The following is a 16106-nucleotide window of genomic DNA, read 5'->3' on the forward strand; positions in this document are numbered from 1 at the left end:
GGTGCCGGCGGGGCGGGGCGGAGCGGCGGGGCGGGCGCGGATTGGCGGCGGGGCGGGGCGGGCGGGGTAACGGGCCCGGGCGGCGGCGGCGGCGGCAGCGGCGGCGGCGGAGCGGGCATGGGCGGGGGGCGGCGCTGAGCGCGGCCGCTCCGTGCGGGGCCGCTGCCCGGGGCCCGGTGTCCCCGCCAGTGCCGGTGTCCGGTGCCCCTGCCGGTGCCGATGGACCTGGACGTGGACTACGAGCGCCCCAACGTCGAGACCATCAAGTGCGTGGTGGTGGGCGACAACGCGGTGGGGAAGACGCGGCTGATCTGCGCCCGCGCCTGCAACGCCACGCTCAGCCAGTACCAGCTGCTGGCCACGCACGTTCCCACCGTATGGGCCATCGACCAGTACCGCGTCTGCCAGGAGGTGCGGGGCACCGGCGGGGGCGGAGGGCACCGGAGGGGTCGGCGGGCACCGGGGGGAGGGGGTGGGGGTGTGGCAGGGCGGGGGGCGCGGAGCAGCCTACCGGAGGTCTCCGGGGCCGGCGGCTGTGGGGCGCTCCGGGGGGTGCCCGGGGGCGGGGGACGGCTCTGGGGGTCGGGACCGGGGCCGTGACGGCGGCACTCCCTGTCTGGGCAGGTGCTGGAGCGCTCCCGGGATGTGGTGGACGAGGTCAGCGTCTCCCTGCGCCTCTGGGACACATTTGGGGACCACCACAAGGACCGGCGCTTCGCCTATGGCAGGTGGGACCATGGGCGCCCTGACCCCCGCCACCGGCACCCCGAGCTGTGTCACCGGCACCTCCACCCACCCCTGTCACCCCGAGCGCCGGCACTGGCACCTCCACCCACCATTGTCACCGTGAGCCCTGCCACCAGCACCCCCAATCCTTGTCATTGGCACCCCCACCCACCACTAGCACCCTGATCCCTGTCACTAGGACCCCCACCCCCCAGCCCTGCCCGCCCTGGGGGACATGGAGCCCAAGGGGCCCCTTGGGCTCCTGCCTGTGCCCAGAGAGCAGATTTGGCACCCCAGACCCTCGTGGGGGCTGGGAGTGTCCCCACCCCCTGGCTGAGGGGCTGATTTTGGCACCTTGGGGACATCATGGCTCCAGCTCAAGCAGCAGCACGGCTCCAGATCCCCAATAGCCCCCCCACCCTGGGCAAGGAGCCCTGGGTGCTCGTGGCTTCCCTGGAGGGGCAGTTGGCATCACCCGTGTCGGGGCCGCCTGTTTGGGGTAGGGAGGAGGCTCTGGGGTGCTAACTGGGGTGCCTGAAGTCCCCACCTCCCAGGGGGGCTTGAGAGGTACAGACTCTGGGTGGGGGTCACATCCCGGCAGGGGCTGTGGCTCCTATGCCATGGGGCAGAGCCAGGAGCCCTTTCAGCCGAGCAGAGGGTGCCTGACCCCACAGGGGGTCCCCAGGGCTGGGACCCTCCTTGTGGGCTGCTGTCTCGGCAGCGGGAGAAGTCCCCGGGCCATGGCTGATTGGTCATCGGCCCTCTGGCCCCCCCTGCTCCCCGGGCTGTAAACACCTCCCCTTCCCCGTGGCCACTGGCACGTCCAGGCTCTTATCACCCGCCGCACCGTGCCAGCACCGCTCCGTGTGCTCTAATCTCTCCTCCACATTGCCTGGGGCCAGGGGCCATGGTGGCCGCTTGGGTTGGGGGCACCCCTGGCCAGGGGATATGCGCAGCTGCCCCAGCCCATGGTACCCGAGGTGCTCGGTGCTGCCCACCCCACTGGGATTGCTGCCTCCCACCCTGCGGGGTGGTGGGTGCCGGGTCCCAGCCCCGGCTGGCATTGCCTGTGGGTGAGTGGCGGCTCCCGTGCTGGCCAGGGGCCCTGCAGGAGGCGGCGGGTGGCGTCTATCTTGGTCCCTGACACGGGCCCGTCTCCAAACGCGCCTCCTGGTCACGTCTCGGCAAGGCGCAGACTAAAAACAAACCAGGTCTGGGGACACGTGGCTGCTCCCGGCCGCCTTATAAGGCCCCAGGGGCTGTGGGGACCTGGGTGCTGCTGGCACCTCCTGCCTGTCCCCTGTCATCTTGCCCAGGGAAGCTCCCTTGAGCCACTGGCAGTGCCAGCGCAGGGCTGGGGTGATGGGGGCAGTATGACAGCCCCATACTGGGCACAGGGAAGGGGCTCGGGGTGGCCAGGCAGGGTCCCTACAGTCCAGTGCTTGCCCGGCTGCTCTCTGTGAGCTACTCCTTGCACCCGCTTGTGCTTGGCCACTACCTCAAAGCTCTGTGGAGTGTTTCTGGGGCCAGCACAAGCCCTGCCGTGCCGTGCCATGCTGGTCCTGTGCTGTACCCAAGCCGGGGAAGCCCTTTACTTGGCTGACCATGGTGACCCAGCTGCCTCCTTGGTCCCGGCCGCTCCTGTGTGTGGCTGTGGGGCTCCCCATGGCTGTAGGGCAGAGCCCTGCTGAGGCAGGCACAGGGTCCTGGGGTGGGGGCAGCCAGCTCCATCCACTGGGATGGGACCCCAGTGCTGTTCCCTGAGCGAGAGGGGGTGCAGGGGGTGGCCTGGGGTCACAGGGTGAAAGCAGGTCATGCTGGGGCAGGACTGCCCTCACTCTCCTCCTCCTCTTCCTCCTCCCGTCTGCAGGTCGGATGTGGTCGTGCTCTGCTTCTCGCTGGCGAACCCAAACTCCCTGCGCCATGTGAAGACGATGTGGTACCCTGAGATCAAGCACTTCTGTCCCCGGACGCCCATCGTGCTGGTGGGCTGCCAGCTGGACTTGCGCTACGCTGACCTGGAGGCCGTCAACCGGGCCCGCCGCCCCTTGGCCAAGTGAGGCTGCTGCACTGGGTGGGTGGGGGGTGGCAGCGCCAGGGGTCCGGCCGGGGACTGGGCCCCTCCATGAGCAGTGACACAGCCTTGCTTTGTCCCTCCCCAGGCCCATCAAGCCCACAGACATCCTGCCCCCGGAGCGGGGACACGAGGTGGCCAAGGAGCTGGGTGTGCCCTACTACGAGACCAGCGTGGTGGCCCAGTTCGGCATCAAGGACGTCTTCGACAACGCCATCCGGGCTGCCCTCATCTCCCGCCGGCACCTCCAGTTCTGGAAGTCCCACCTGAAGAAGATGCAGCGGCCTCTGCTGCAGGCCCCCTTCCTGCCCCCCAAGCCCCCGCCACCTGTCATCCAGGTCCCCGACCCGCCGGCCAGCCGCAGCTGGGGCCCCGCCGCCCTCTTCTGCACCCCGCTCTGCGCCGACGTCGTCTTCCAGCTGCAGGGTGGCCAGCGGGTCTTTGCTCACCGCGTCTACCTGGCCACCTCCTGCTCCAAGTTCTATGACCTCTTCACCCTGGAGGGGCCGCGGGGGGCATCCAAGGAGCCAGCCGCCCGCACCAAGAGCCTGGACGGGGAGCGGGGGGTCCTGGCTGAGGGGGCACGTGCCCCGCTGCGGACTTCTCAGAGTGATGATGCCCTGCGGCCGGTGGCGGGGGACGGCACGGTGCCTGGTGGCGGTGGCAGCCACGACCTGTCGGCCTGGGGCCGCGGCTTCGTCAGCATGCGCTGGGAGCTGGTGGCTGACCCGGTGGCAGGGCGGGAGAAGCGGATGGCGGTAGTGTGCATGGACCAGCGGGTGCAGGCAGAGCCCTTCCGCGCCGTGCTGGAGTACCTCTATACCGGGCGGCTGGACCAGGCCCGCGGCGACCTGATGCAGGTGGCCACCATCGCCGAGCTGCTGGAGGTCTTCGACCTGCGCATGATGGTGGCCAACGTGCTCAACAAGGAGAGCTTCATGAACCAGGAGATCACTAAGGCCTTCCATGTCCGCCGTGCCAACCGCATCAAGGAGTGCCTGGGGAAGGGGGTCTTCGCAGGTAGGGGGGTGTCTCTGGCCAGGGAGGGGGAACAGAAGAAAGGCTGCGGGGGTTGCCTTGGTCAGGGACATCACCCAGTATCTTCCTTCCCCTCCAAGCAGGAGTCCTGGCTCCTAGAGTCCTCTGTGGGGACACAGTGATCCCCCTCCCTCTGCCAAGGCCATTGTGGTCTGGGGTCTCAGAGCCCTCATCCCTTCGCCGTGCTGTCTCCAACAGACATGTGGCAGTGACACGATCCCTGGGCTGGGTCAGCCATAGGGGAGGCTGCTAGCAGTGCCTGGGGTGTGTGTCCCTAGGCCAGTTGTGGCAGGGGCTGAGGTGGCCAAGGGGCACCTGTGCCCACGCTGAGGCCATCTCCTTGCCATCCCAGATGTGGTTTTCCGCGTGGATGATGGGTCTGTGCCGGCGCACAAGCCCCTGCTCATCGCCGGCTGCGACTGGATGATGGCCATGTTCCGGGGGGCTTTCCGGGAGAGCTACGCCGCCGAGGTGAGGGGCCGTGGGAGGGGGACAGGGATGGTGGGAGGGGTGTCCCTGCCAGCTGTGCCACGAGACTGCTGGGAGGATGGGAATCCCTTGGCAGCGCCAGCTCTGCTTACCTGGCCCAGACCCCCTGGGCTTGGCATGCACGAGTCTGGCTTTCCCTCTTGCTGGAGAGAAAGCAGGGTGCCATGTAGGGTGGGGGGTGACTGTGCCGGGGCAGGTGCTGCTGGTGGCTGGGCAGGGTCCGTTCTCCTGCAGCTGGTGGCTCTGCATGCCACGCCCCCCCCCTGCAACCAAACCCCCTGTCCCACAGGTCTCCCTGCCTGGCACCAACTGCGCCTGCCTGCGGGCTGTCCTCGACTTCCTCTACACCGGCGTCTTCACCCCCACGCCTGACCTGGACGCCATGGAGCTCCTCATCCTCACCAACCGCCTCTGCCTGCCCCGGCTGCAGGCGCTCACAGGTGAGGCCTGGTGTTTCCCACCCCGGCCCCCATTGACGTCACCTGTCAATACGATTACGTCAGTGCGGGGACAGGGATCGATGCATCCCCAGAGTGTCATTAACGGGGTCCTTATGTAAGAGCCAGAGGAGCATGGCTTACCCCCAGGGCACAGCCCGGCTTGCCGGGGTGCACGTCCCCGGCATGTGCACTGCCACCCCCCCAAACCCCCCTGGGCACTGATGTCCCCCATGTCATGTCACCCTCCAGAGCAGTACGCTGTGGATGAGCTGCTGCAAGCCTTCATGCAGCGGGTGGAGATCGACGAGCAGGTCATCATCTACCTGGAGATGACACAGGTAGGTGGGTGGTATGCAGATCCCTGTGGGGCAGGGGGTGGCGGGGCTAGGGGCTGCCAGTGGTGGGGTGTGGGCAGCTGTCCCCCATCCCCCCCATGCCCCGCTCACGCTCTCTGCCCACAGTTCCACAACGCCCGGCAGCTGGCTGCATGGTGCCTGCACTACATCTGCACCAACTACAACAGCGTCTGCCGCCGCTTCCCCCGGGAAATGAAGTTCATGTCCCCAGGTACGGGGCTGGGGGACAAGGGCACGGATGCGGGAGATGGTGTGGGGGGGTGCTGTGCCACCCTCTGATGCCACTGGTGCTGTGTCCCCGCAGAGAACCAGGCGCACTTTGAGCGGCACCGCTGGCCGCCAGTCTGGTACCTGAAGGAGGAGGACCTGTACCTGCGCTCCAAGAAGGAGCGGGAGCGGGAGGAGCAGCTGCAGCGCAAACAGCACACCCGCAGCAAGTGGTGCTTCTGGCGGCCATCTCCCCACGTCTCCTGAGCCGGGGGGGCATGGCCGGGCTGGGGGCCGCCTGCTTGGCCCCTCTCCCCGCCGAGGGCTGCCTCCCCCTGGCTGCTGCCCGTTTACACCCCCCCAACCCCGGCTGTTTACAGGCGCTGCCGGACGCCGCTCGCTGGGTCATGGCCTGTCGTCCCCACTGTCCCACCGTGCCTTTCCCCGGCGCGGGAGCGGGGCTGGCCATGCTGAGCCATGCCGTGCCGGCAGGTCCCCCTCTGCCCCAGCCAACGCTGGTGCTACCTCTGACCGAGCAGTATTGTGGGGCTGGGGGCGGGTGAGGAGCTGGGGGCTCTGCTGGCCTCCTCCTCCTCCCGAGGGGCTCCCCCACCCCGTGCCGGGTGTTCCCCCGGGAAGGGCTCTCTGGTGCTGTATTTCCCCCTGCTCCAACGGAGGTGGGAGGGGGGGCCAAGCTGTGAGTGGGGTGCAGGGTGGGAGGGTGGGGTGGGCATGGGGGTCCCTGGGGTCCCTGGGTGCTTGTGTGGCTATAGGAGCTGCTCCTGCCTGGGTGGAAGGCAGCTCCCCCCCCCTCCCCACCCCAGCTCATCTCTGTGCCTTGGACATGGCCTTGCAAGAGTATGGGCCGTGTCCCAGTGTTGAGGGCTATCATCCCTGGCCTGGGGGTCCCAGGGTCCCTGGGCTGAACTGCACAACTGTTTTTACACTTTTTTTATCCCCACCCCATGAGCACACCGGCCCTTGGGCCCCCGCAGCTCCCCCAGCACTGTGAGTGGGGCTGCCCATGCCTCTCAGCATCGGCGTTTTTAACCTTTAATAAAGCCTTTTGTAACGGGCTCAGGCTCTGCTCTTCTTCCCACCCCAACCCCGCAGTGCTTGGCCATCACCTCCCCCCCATGCAAGAAGGAGTGACACAGGGTGAGGCTTCATTCAGGTGTTTTTATCATGGGTGGGAGGGGGAGTACACGGCAGATGAGGGTGGGGAACAGGAGGGTGGGGTCCTGACCCATAGCTGAAATGGGGAATAGCACGTGGTGGGGGACTGACCCTTACCTGAGAGGGTGCAGGGAGAATGTGTTTTGGGGAAACATGACTGGGGCACGCACTCTGTGCCCCATAGCCTGGGGTTGGGCAGCACAGGGGGAGCTGGAGCCCTGGCTGCAGCCTTTGCTCCAGCGTGGCTGGGGGGGCAGCCTCTGGCCAGCAGCTCTTTCCCCTTCCCCCAGGGCCTGTCCTGGGCTGAGTTCACCCCACAGCACCAGGGCTGGGGCCCTCCATGCACCCCCATCTCCACAGGGCCCTGGGAGCAGAGCCAGAGGCCAAGCTCATCCCTGGGGCCACATCAGCTCCTGGCCAGATGAAGGGACGGGACAGGAGGGCTGGGGCAGGGCAACCCCTGGGGGAAGGGACTGAGGCAGAGCCAGGGGGAAGGCCAGCTTGGGGAGACACAGGGCGAGAATGGGGGGACAGAGCAGGGGGACAGCACAGCAGTAGCGTGGGACTGTCCCTGGACTGTCCTGGCAGCGAGCACAGTGCAGCTGCCTCTGCCATTTCCAGCCCAGGAGAACAGCTGCGACCCCACACATCTGGCCAGCAGCCTTGGGGATGCAAGGTCCCACGGGGACCTGCATGTCCCCATGGCACCCTGGGGAGGAGAAGAGGCTCCTCTCCTCCTTCCAGGTAACTCCACTGCCCCAGGGGAGGGTGGCTCCATGGGTGCTGCAACCACACAGCACCGCTGCCCCGGTTGGGACCAGCTCCTGAGGCTCTCCCGGCCGGAGCAGCGTGTAACACAGGTTTGCCCTGTAACCTCTCCCATCTGAACCAGAGCTGCTGCTGGGAAGAGGGGAGCCGGTTCTGTTCCCAGCCATGCTGCCTCTGCTGCCTCCTTCTCTCCAGGAAGGGCTGGGGGGGCAGGCGGGAGGACAACGCCTGGCCCAAGGGACCCACAGGGCTGGTCCTGTGTAGCCAGAGCAGTTCCAAGCCCGTGTTCCCCGTGCACGGACATGCCACGCTGAGGGCAGGTTTGCTTTGGGAGCAAGGGGATCCTAACTCAGCTCCACCTACACACAGATTTCCACCCTACTGGGGGCACAAGCCCTGTGCTGTTGCCTCCCAGGCCCCATGGAGCAAAAGTTGGGGGGGGCTGTGCTGAACCCCCCTTGCTTACAGTGCCTCAGCTCGCAGCCTACGCCTGTCCGTAGCGGAATATCTCGCTCAGGTCATAGCCGGTCACGGCGAAGGAGTTTCCCTCGGGGTCACAGAAGCGGGCACCGCAGACCTGGGTGTCTGTCACACACTCAGCATGGCAGTGCTCGATCTGCAGTGGGGAGAAGAGCCAGAATGGTGGCACAGGCTGAGTAAAGTACAGCCCACCACAGCCAGAAGCCCAGGGATCTTCCTCGGGTCCCTGCCCGCCTGCAGAGGCTTTATCTCGTGGCAACAGGCAGGCAAGGGACCGTGGGCATGTGGCTGGGCCAGTGGGCCATGGCTTGAGGTTGCCATTTCAGGAGCACAGGAATCATATCCCGGTCAGTCTTCCTGGCTTGTACCTCCACCAGTCCAGGACAGGACTGGGGATCACAAGCAGGAGGAAAGAGGAGAGCTGTGCTGCCCTGCGGCAGCTCAAACTGGGCCCAGCTGGGTTTCTGCCGAGCAGTGAGGCCCTCTCTGTGGCCACGGTGCCTCACCACAGGCTGCAGGACAGAGCAGCACCTGTGCCACAGCCCCGTGGGACAGTGACAGCTTGGAGTGCTGTGTACTTGCCATATGCTCCCCACTGAGGGCTGCCGCTGCCCAGACTCACCTCGACATCGTCAGTATCCAGGTTCCTGCTGAGCTTCCAGACATGAACAAAGGAGTCCTCTGCACCTGACAGCAGCTGCAAAGGGAGCGGGATGGAGGCTGTGAGGAACGGGAGGCTGGAGGGATGCCACAGGGGCAGCAGCACCCTGTGCTGGGGCAATGGGGCAGCCCCTGCCTGGCCATCCGCAGGCTGCCACGCTCCTGGCCGGTAGGATGCCAGGGTGGGATGCCTCACACAGACCAGGTTGCCACACCACAAGCCAGCTGTACCTTTCCTGTCTCCGGTGCCAGGTCCAGTGCATAGATCCATCGAGCGTGAGCATTGACCTCAGCACGCAGGAGGCCCGTTGCCGACTCGTATAGACGAATCTGCCCATTTCCGTAGCCAGCAGCCACAACCCCATTCCACAGCTTCACAGAGGAGCAGGTGCAGCTGGACAGAGGGGCACATTTCACCTCCTCCCTTCTCAGCTGCAGACCCGCATGCCAGGGGCTGGCGTTGGGTGTCCCCCTCCTGCCACCCTCCCATCCCTTGCGAGACACTGATGCGGTCTAGCCGGGGATGTCCAACACCACCCACCAACAGGACACCCTCTGTCGCTCCATTTGCTCCTCAGGCTTACCCAAAGGCTGGGATTTTGCTGACCAAGGTGAACTCCTCTCCTGCACTCCAAACACAGAGGGTCCCAGCGTCATCGGCCGTCACCAGGTCACCAGCCCCATCCTGTGAAGCAGAGGCGGGTCAGCATCCACCCTGGCACTACTCATGGGGCAGCCAGCTCCACCTGGCACCACTCATGGGGCAGCCAGCTCTGCCGCCGGCAGTGAGCAGCTGACTCACACCAGGCAGAAGGTTTTTGCTGCCCCAGTTGCCCGCACTGCTAACGTTGCTGCAAAGCAAAGCCAGAGCCTGCAGCAGAACAAGCTTAAAGTTTAACAGCTCACAGAAACTGCTGACACGTTTTGTGAACAAGCAAGGCTGGGCTGGGATCACACACGGGCATTTCAGTTTAAACATGTTCGTGTTTAGCAATGCTAATTACACATAGGATAAAAAAAAAATTTCTAGGAAGAATTACTGCATCCCCTCCCTCTGCGCCCAAGTCTCGACGCTCTTCACCTCACAGGCACCTGGGATTTCACAGGCCTGGCCCCGTCTCCCGCTCACTCAAAAGCCTTTAACAAACCATGGTGCAGAGTCCAAGAGAGGCACATTAGAGGACAGTCACTGCAGACAGGGGTAGATGACAGAACAGCTTTCACGTAAACAAGCTCCATATCCAGGCTAATTGGAAACTAGTTCTAAGCAATTAATTGTTCAGGGGACTCCCAAACGCAGAGAAAGTTAAATGTAACTAATTAGAGAAAGTATAAGAAAGTGTCCTCGTTAGGAAGAGAGCAGCCAATAATGAAGAAGCCAATTAGCACATCTGCAAAGATGTTGACCAGAGTGAGCTGAACTGAAGGAAGCCCCATCCCAGTCCCAGACTGTGCTCTGTAATCAGGTGAAGTTCTCTCATCTGCCACGAAAAAGGTCACCAGTACCACTGACAGCTCGGGTCGGTTACCTCCCTCCACTGGGAAGGGGGAAAGGCTTGTCCCTTCAGCTAGTGCAAAGGCACAGCTCTGACCTTGGCTTCCTCGTCCCCCTAGACGCCAGCACCCTGGGCCTGGCTTGGGGAGGAGAAGCAGAGTCCGGTACCAGCAGCCAGCATCCCGGGATGGCTCCAGAGACACGGGCAGGACATATCCTGTGCCCTCCTCTCACCGCACTCCTGCAGGGAGGGTATGCTGCAGTAACTTGATGCTATAATGGTGGGAGCTTTAATTTTAGCATGGGTTTATTCATGGCCAATTTTGCTCATTTGCTCTTGTACCGCAACTGGACTTTAGCTTCAACAGCTCTTCTTTGCTCCAGCATGTACCCCGAAGATCACGGGATACTCTGGGCTGGGAATGAGCTGCGCTCCCACAGCCACGCTATGTGTGTGGGGATCACCTCCTTCACCACCTTTGTTGCCCCACTCTGCTCCAGCGTTTGTGTTCCCAGAGCCTGGGTAACCAGGACTGAGATTCAGTCAGCTGAGAAATGTGGAGACCAAGGTGCTAAGGAGGCAGAGATCGGCTGAACACTGATGGAAACTAGGATGGTGGGATAACGGATGGGGTGGCTACTCCCAGATGCCTGGGAATCAAAGGAAATAGCCCTGAAATACCACAGTGGACGAGTGCAGTGTTTTAAACTACATTTGACTCTGGTTTGCCTTGCCTCAAGATGCCACACTAAGCCACAGTAGGATGGCTCACAGGCTCTTTGGAGTGTGTACTGAGGAACTGGCCATCCCAAGCCACCTCCTCTCCCAGACGTATCCCAATCTGATGTGGGAAATCCCCCTTGGGCAGAGACAGCCACAAAAGCCCATGTCCCTGGTGAAGGAAGGGAAGGCAGAGCCACCTGCTCTCCTGCACTGTGGAGAGCAGCCAGCTCTGGGGCAGCTCTGCCACATCACAGCCTCCCTAGACCTTGCCTGCAGTGGGTATTGGGCTGCCTGCACCCTGGTATCGGCTCAGCCACAGCGAGGGCCCGGGTAAACCTCAGGTTCCCAGAGATGACACCTGCAAGGTGTTCCTGAGACAGCCGTGGGGCTGAGGAGACAGCTGAAGTCCCCACTGCCTGCCCCCCTGGCACCAGGAACCCTACCAGCTCCTGTGGCGCACATGGCTGGCATCAGTGCTGACCCCACACATACCGGAGCCTGGCCCAGCTCCGCTGCAATGTCGGTGATGGCATCACGGTGCTGCTCCAGGACCTCACTCACTGTGATGTTCGTCCCTTTGGGGGGGATGTCAAACACCAGCACCAGTCCAGAGGACGTCCCTGCAGATGAGATGGAGGAGGTATCAGCGTGGGCTCATCCCACTCCAGCCTGGGAGCGAGCCTTCAGCTCTCGCCATGCCTGCAACCATACTCCTTGCTCCCCACAAGACCCGCTGCCTACACGGCGTTGCTCCTCACAGTCACTGCTCTCAGACCTGCCCCTCTGTTCAGCACAGAAGCTCCAACAGAGCAGCTCCAAGGCCGACCCAGCCCCTTCAGCTGATCACAACATTACACCATCCCTGGGCTCCAGTGACGTCCCCCCACAGTGCCACTCTCCCTTCTTGTCCTTCCCCAAACTCCCGGGTTTGGCTCACCCACGCAGATGAAGCGTCCACCAGCTGCAGCAATCCCTCGAGCAAACACTGCTTGTCCTGAAAGGAAACCAAGAGCTGATCATGACCTGTGGTAGCCCCCAGGAACTGCAACACCGGTGCAGTGGTGTGGGCGCCAGGGTGCCCATTCGATTTTCATCTTTAGGGCTAGTCCTGTAGCTGCCACACTGGGTCCCTACAAGCCCCTTTGCAGCTCCCTTGGGCCCCTGTTGAGCCAGGATAGAGGAGTCAGGGTGACGCTATGACCTCTTCTAGACCCTTCTGCTAAGCTGCTGTGAAGGACTGTGCTGGCTCGATCCTAACCGGGTCCAGGAGCAAGGCTGCTGGGAGTCTCCAGGCCAGGAGAAACTGGACTGCACTACAGGAATCACACACATCTGGGAAAGAAGAGCAGGCAGAAGGTCTGGGAGGCTCCTCACTGTGCAATTTACCTGGAGGATGCTCCGTGACGTCCAGTGCATGCCAATAAACCATGATGGAGCCATCGGACTCATACATCTGGAGAGAGAAAGCAACAGGGTAAGACCCAAGATGGTGGCGAAGTTTCTCTTATGGCTTCAGGCTCAACTGCTGCCCCAAGAGGCCTCCAAGAGAGAGTGCCAGCTCTTTGGATGCGCAGCAGGACCTCCAGAAGGTTCCCCCATGTCCCTAGCAGCCCAGCTGTCCTTACAGCGAGCTCATCCTCCCAGTGCTGTGACTTCACTTCTCACCCTCAGCAGAAAAACACCTTACCTGGATCCCCTTCTGAGAGGTCAGCACCAGCAGGACCCGGGATGGCAGGACACACCAAGCAGCCTGGAAGGAAAGGCAGCTCAGCAGGATTCCAGGGAGGGAAGACGGGGCAAAAGCCCTCCCTACCTTCCAGGGGAGGGACAGTCCGCAGTCACCCACAGAGGTGTGTGTGTTTCTGGCTCCTCTCATGTGTTACAGAAGATGGGTCCCTACCATCCTTGGAGACCTCTCCAAGGTCTCATAAACCTTTTTGGGAGGTTCCTTCCCTCTCTCCCTCCCTGTAATTAGGACCCTGTAGACTACTGCATCTGTCCCGGTGGCTCTATAGCCACGCACACTCAGCTAGTAAGGCCCTTCCTCTCCTCTCTGTACCTCCACTTGCCTCCTCCCTGTGCTTGGCAGTTGGCCTGTTTGGGCCTTGTTGTCAATGGGTCTCATCTGCCCAGGTTAGAGCAGACTGGCATTAAAGCACAGACCTCTGCTTAGGCCAACACACCCCGCAGACGAGAGCATCGTCCACATTGGGGCACAGAAAGCAAAAGCAAAGACCGAGAGACGATGTCATGGCAAACGCCAAGCATCCCTTGTACTACCCCTGTCCTGCTCCCACCAGTGCCTGAGAAGCCACTGGCAGCACCGTGCTCCCTCCACCCAGCACCTGCGCTCCATGCAGCTGCCCCTCCCTGTCACCTCCTCTGCAGTCATGCTGGGAGCCATTTATTGGTTTATGGGGTTGCTCTGGCTCCACTTTGGAGGCAGCGGAGCACTCCTTATGGCCCAGGTTGTGGAGCCTGCTTCCCGTTAGGCTGTTAGGGGAGCACAGCTGTCTAAACAGTTTCTGCATGTCACAGCCCTCCTGGTGATGGAAGGATGGCAGCACGAAGACAGCAACTAATGAGCCTGCCAGCTCGCTCTCCCCACAGGAGGCTCTGCCAAGCGGGACCTGAGCTGTACGACCCAGCACCAAGGACCTGGTGGTCCAAGAAGAGGTGCGGACACGCTGCCTCTACCTGGGTGAGGACGGAGGTGCTGACGGCCATCCCACCCTCCTTTGCCTGCAGCTGGCGGTGGGAGAAACCGAGTCCATCGGCAGCGGCGCTGACCACGTTGACGCTGGGGCCGTGCACGGCGCTGAAGCAGGCGAGCTGCCTGCCGGGCAGGCGCAGCACGCTCAGGTTGTTGTACAGCGCCGCGCTGCTGCTCTTCAGCTGGATGCTCTTCTCCTTGCGGTACATCCTGCGGGGGACGGGGCAGCTCCAGCGACACGACACCGGGGAAGCTCCAGAGACACCGGGGCACCCCCAGGGACACCGGCCGCGCGCCCCCCCAGCAGAGGCCCCGGGCTGCCGCTGCTACAGCGCCCTCCCCGCGCCCCCGCCAGAGCCCCCTCTGCCCCTGGCCCCTCCGTCCCTGGGCTCTCCCCCGTCCCTGGGCTCCCGCTCAGGGACATCCCCCCGTCCTGCCCTCCCGGGACCCCCGCCGTCACCGCTCCTTCCCCTCTCACTCGGTGTCGGCCGCAGCCATGGAGACGGCGTCGCGGCGTGATGACGCAGCAAGGGCGGTGCGCAGCGAGGGCGGTGCCGCGCGCTGCCGTGCGTTGCCGTGGAGACCGGGACGCCTCCCGCCCCGGGGCGGGATGGCCGAGGTGGGGAGGGGGCTACGGCCGAGGGGGCCGGACTGTGGGCCGGGGGACGAGGGGGCACCCCGGGGCGGGCCGGGGAGAAGGAGGGGTGTGCTGGGGTGCATTGGGATGTACGGGGGTGTGCTGGCACGAGCTGGGGTGTTCTGGGGCATGCCGAGGTGTATTGGAGCGGGTTGGAGTGTACTGAGGTATATTGGGGTGTGCTGGGATGAGCTGGGGTATATTGGGATCTACCGGAGTGTATCAGGGTGTGCTGGGAAGAGCTGAGTTACATGGTGGGGGGGTGCCATTGGGAGTGCTGGAATGCCATGTCAGAGATGTCACCACCATGGGATGGGACATGGAGGCTCCCCCTGCTCATCCCGTACCCCGGTGTTGCTGCCAGGGGCCTGGAAAAGCAGAAACCTCTGAGACATATGTGGGGGGGGATCTTATCTCTGGTCCCTCTCAAACTGAGAGGGACCGAGGGCTGTATATGTCCCAGGAACAGCATGGTCCTGGGGCCATTTTGGTGTTACCCTGCCTCGGGCTGCAGGAGAGGCAGGAGCTTCAAGGGCTGTGGTGTCTCCCTGCAGAAAACAACCCCCCGGGAGCGGGCAGCCGCCTCCAAATCACGCGGGGAGAAGTCCCGGCCACCCACCATCACCGTTGCCCGAGCCGACATCGTCCCTGGGCGCCTGCCTGAGGAGGAATGGCTCTCCCTGCTCAGGGCTGAGCAGAGGGACGAGGACATCGGGGACATCCTCGCAGAGCTCTTGGGCCGTGTGATGGATGAGTGCTGCAAAGCCTACGTGGCTCAACAGGTGAGCATGCCCAAGCCCTGCTTTTGGGGCAAGTGTGGGTCACTCGCAGCCCCAGCTCTGTGGCGTGGGACAGGGCAGAGGGCGCAGGATGCTGAGCGGGGCAGGGTGGGGGGCTCAGCCCTGTCTCTGCCCACAGTGCGTGCCCTTCACCGTGGGCCAGATGCGGGACGCCCTCCTGCAAATCGCCCAGTGGCGCTTCCTGGCACGGGATGAGGGGGAGACGGACACCGATGGAGACAGCACCTGGCAGGAGGATGAGGAGCCCAAGCCCTGCACTGCGGACTCCTGGGCGCAGGGCTCCGTTCCTGTCCAGTATACCCATCTGTCCCCATGCCCTGAAGAGGTGAGACAGGCCACAAAACCATGCTGTGGCCCCCAGGCAGCTGAGCTTATCCCTCCCCTGTGTGTGAGTCCAGGGTGAGTGAACCCCATGAGGAAAGGCTGAGCTCGGGCTGCTATGGGGCCATGGGACACCCACTGACATCCCAGTCCCGGTGTGTGTGAGGGTCCTCTGGGTGCTGTTGCACAGCCCCTGACAGGGCACAGCCTACTCTGAACACCACCTGAGGAGCTGGGGAGTCTGTGCTGTGCAGGGGGGGTGTATAGGTGGGGAGGGGGGAGTGGGGAGCTCTGGCTTGTTCTCTGGGGCTGCACTGGGAGGTGTTTGGTTGTTGCTGGGATGGTTCCCTTCACCATGGTGCCAAGTACTGAGCACTAAGGCAGCTGGGGCTGCACCCACTGCCAGTGCTGGGCCAGGGGGGCAGCACTGCCAACACTGAGTCACCCCCATCAGGCACCTCGGCACCCCTGGCCCACACCAGGTCCCCCTTTGCCCCCTCCTGGGCAGGTCTCTGGTGTGGAGCCCCCGTACCAGCACAGAAAGCAGAAACCTCCAGAAACGTCTGAGCCTGGAACTCCCCCCGTGCAGCCCCTGTTTCCTGGCCAGGTCACCACCAGCAGCACCGTCCTGCCCGCACCAGGGCCATCCCACCTGAAGCTGCTGCAGGAAAAGACGGTCATCGCTACCCAGTCCCCTGAAGGAAAACCTCCCCAGGCCCAGTCCCCGCTGCATCGGCCAGCCCCGCTCAGCCCAGCCAGGCCACCAGCTCCCTGGGGCCCAGCTGAGACCCCGGGGCAGCCAGAGCAGGGACCTCGTCCACCACAGTCATCCCACAGGGACATGGAAAGGAGCAGCGAGGCAAGGGCCAGCAGCTGCAAGCCACTGCTGTCACCTCCCTCCCGCACCAGCATGGAAACGATCCCGTCAGAGGGGCCCCGGCGCAGCATGGGGGTGAAGCAAGAGGGGACCGGTGCCATCCTGGGGGTGCCCAGGCTGAGCCG

The 16106-nt window shown here is 63.8% G+C and overlaps 2 protein-coding genes across 2 annotated transcripts; one reads left to right on the forward strand and one right to left on the reverse strand.

Annotated features, from left to right (window-relative positions):
- The first annotated feature begins 219 nt into the window (after positions 1-219).
- Positions 220-5597, forward strand: LOC141464662 (rho-related BTB domain-containing protein 2-like). Its single transcript, XM_074147693.1, has 9 exons — positions 220-411; positions 625-728; positions 2597-2782; positions 2889-3820; positions 4191-4309; positions 4617-4767; positions 5017-5105; positions 5229-5334; positions 5428-5597. The coding sequence occupies exons 1-9, from the start codon at positions 220-222 to the stop codon at positions 5595-5597; spliced, it is 2049 nt and encodes a 682-aa protein (XP_074003794.1).
- Positions 5598-7758: 2161 nt separating this feature from the next.
- On the reverse strand, positions 7759-13844 carry WDR54 (WD repeat domain 54). The gene is made up of 10 exons (XM_074147695.1): positions 13825-13844; positions 13331-13556; positions 12321-12383; positions 12020-12086; positions 11571-11627; positions 11126-11253; positions 8999-9099; positions 8646-8808; positions 8377-8451; positions 7759-7890 (listed from the first exon to the last, which is right to left on the reverse strand). The coding sequence occupies exons 1-10, from the start codon at positions 13842-13844 to the stop codon at positions 7759-7761; spliced, it is 1032 nt and encodes a 343-aa protein (XP_074003796.1).
- Positions 13845-16106: the final 2262 nt, after the last annotated feature.

This window comes from Numenius arquata, chromosome 5 (genome assembly GCF_964106895.1).
Source record: "Numenius arquata chromosome 5, bNumArq3.hap1.1, whole genome shotgun sequence".
Lineage (NCBI taxonomy): Eukaryota > Metazoa > Chordata > Aves > Charadriiformes > Scolopacidae > Numenius > Numenius arquata.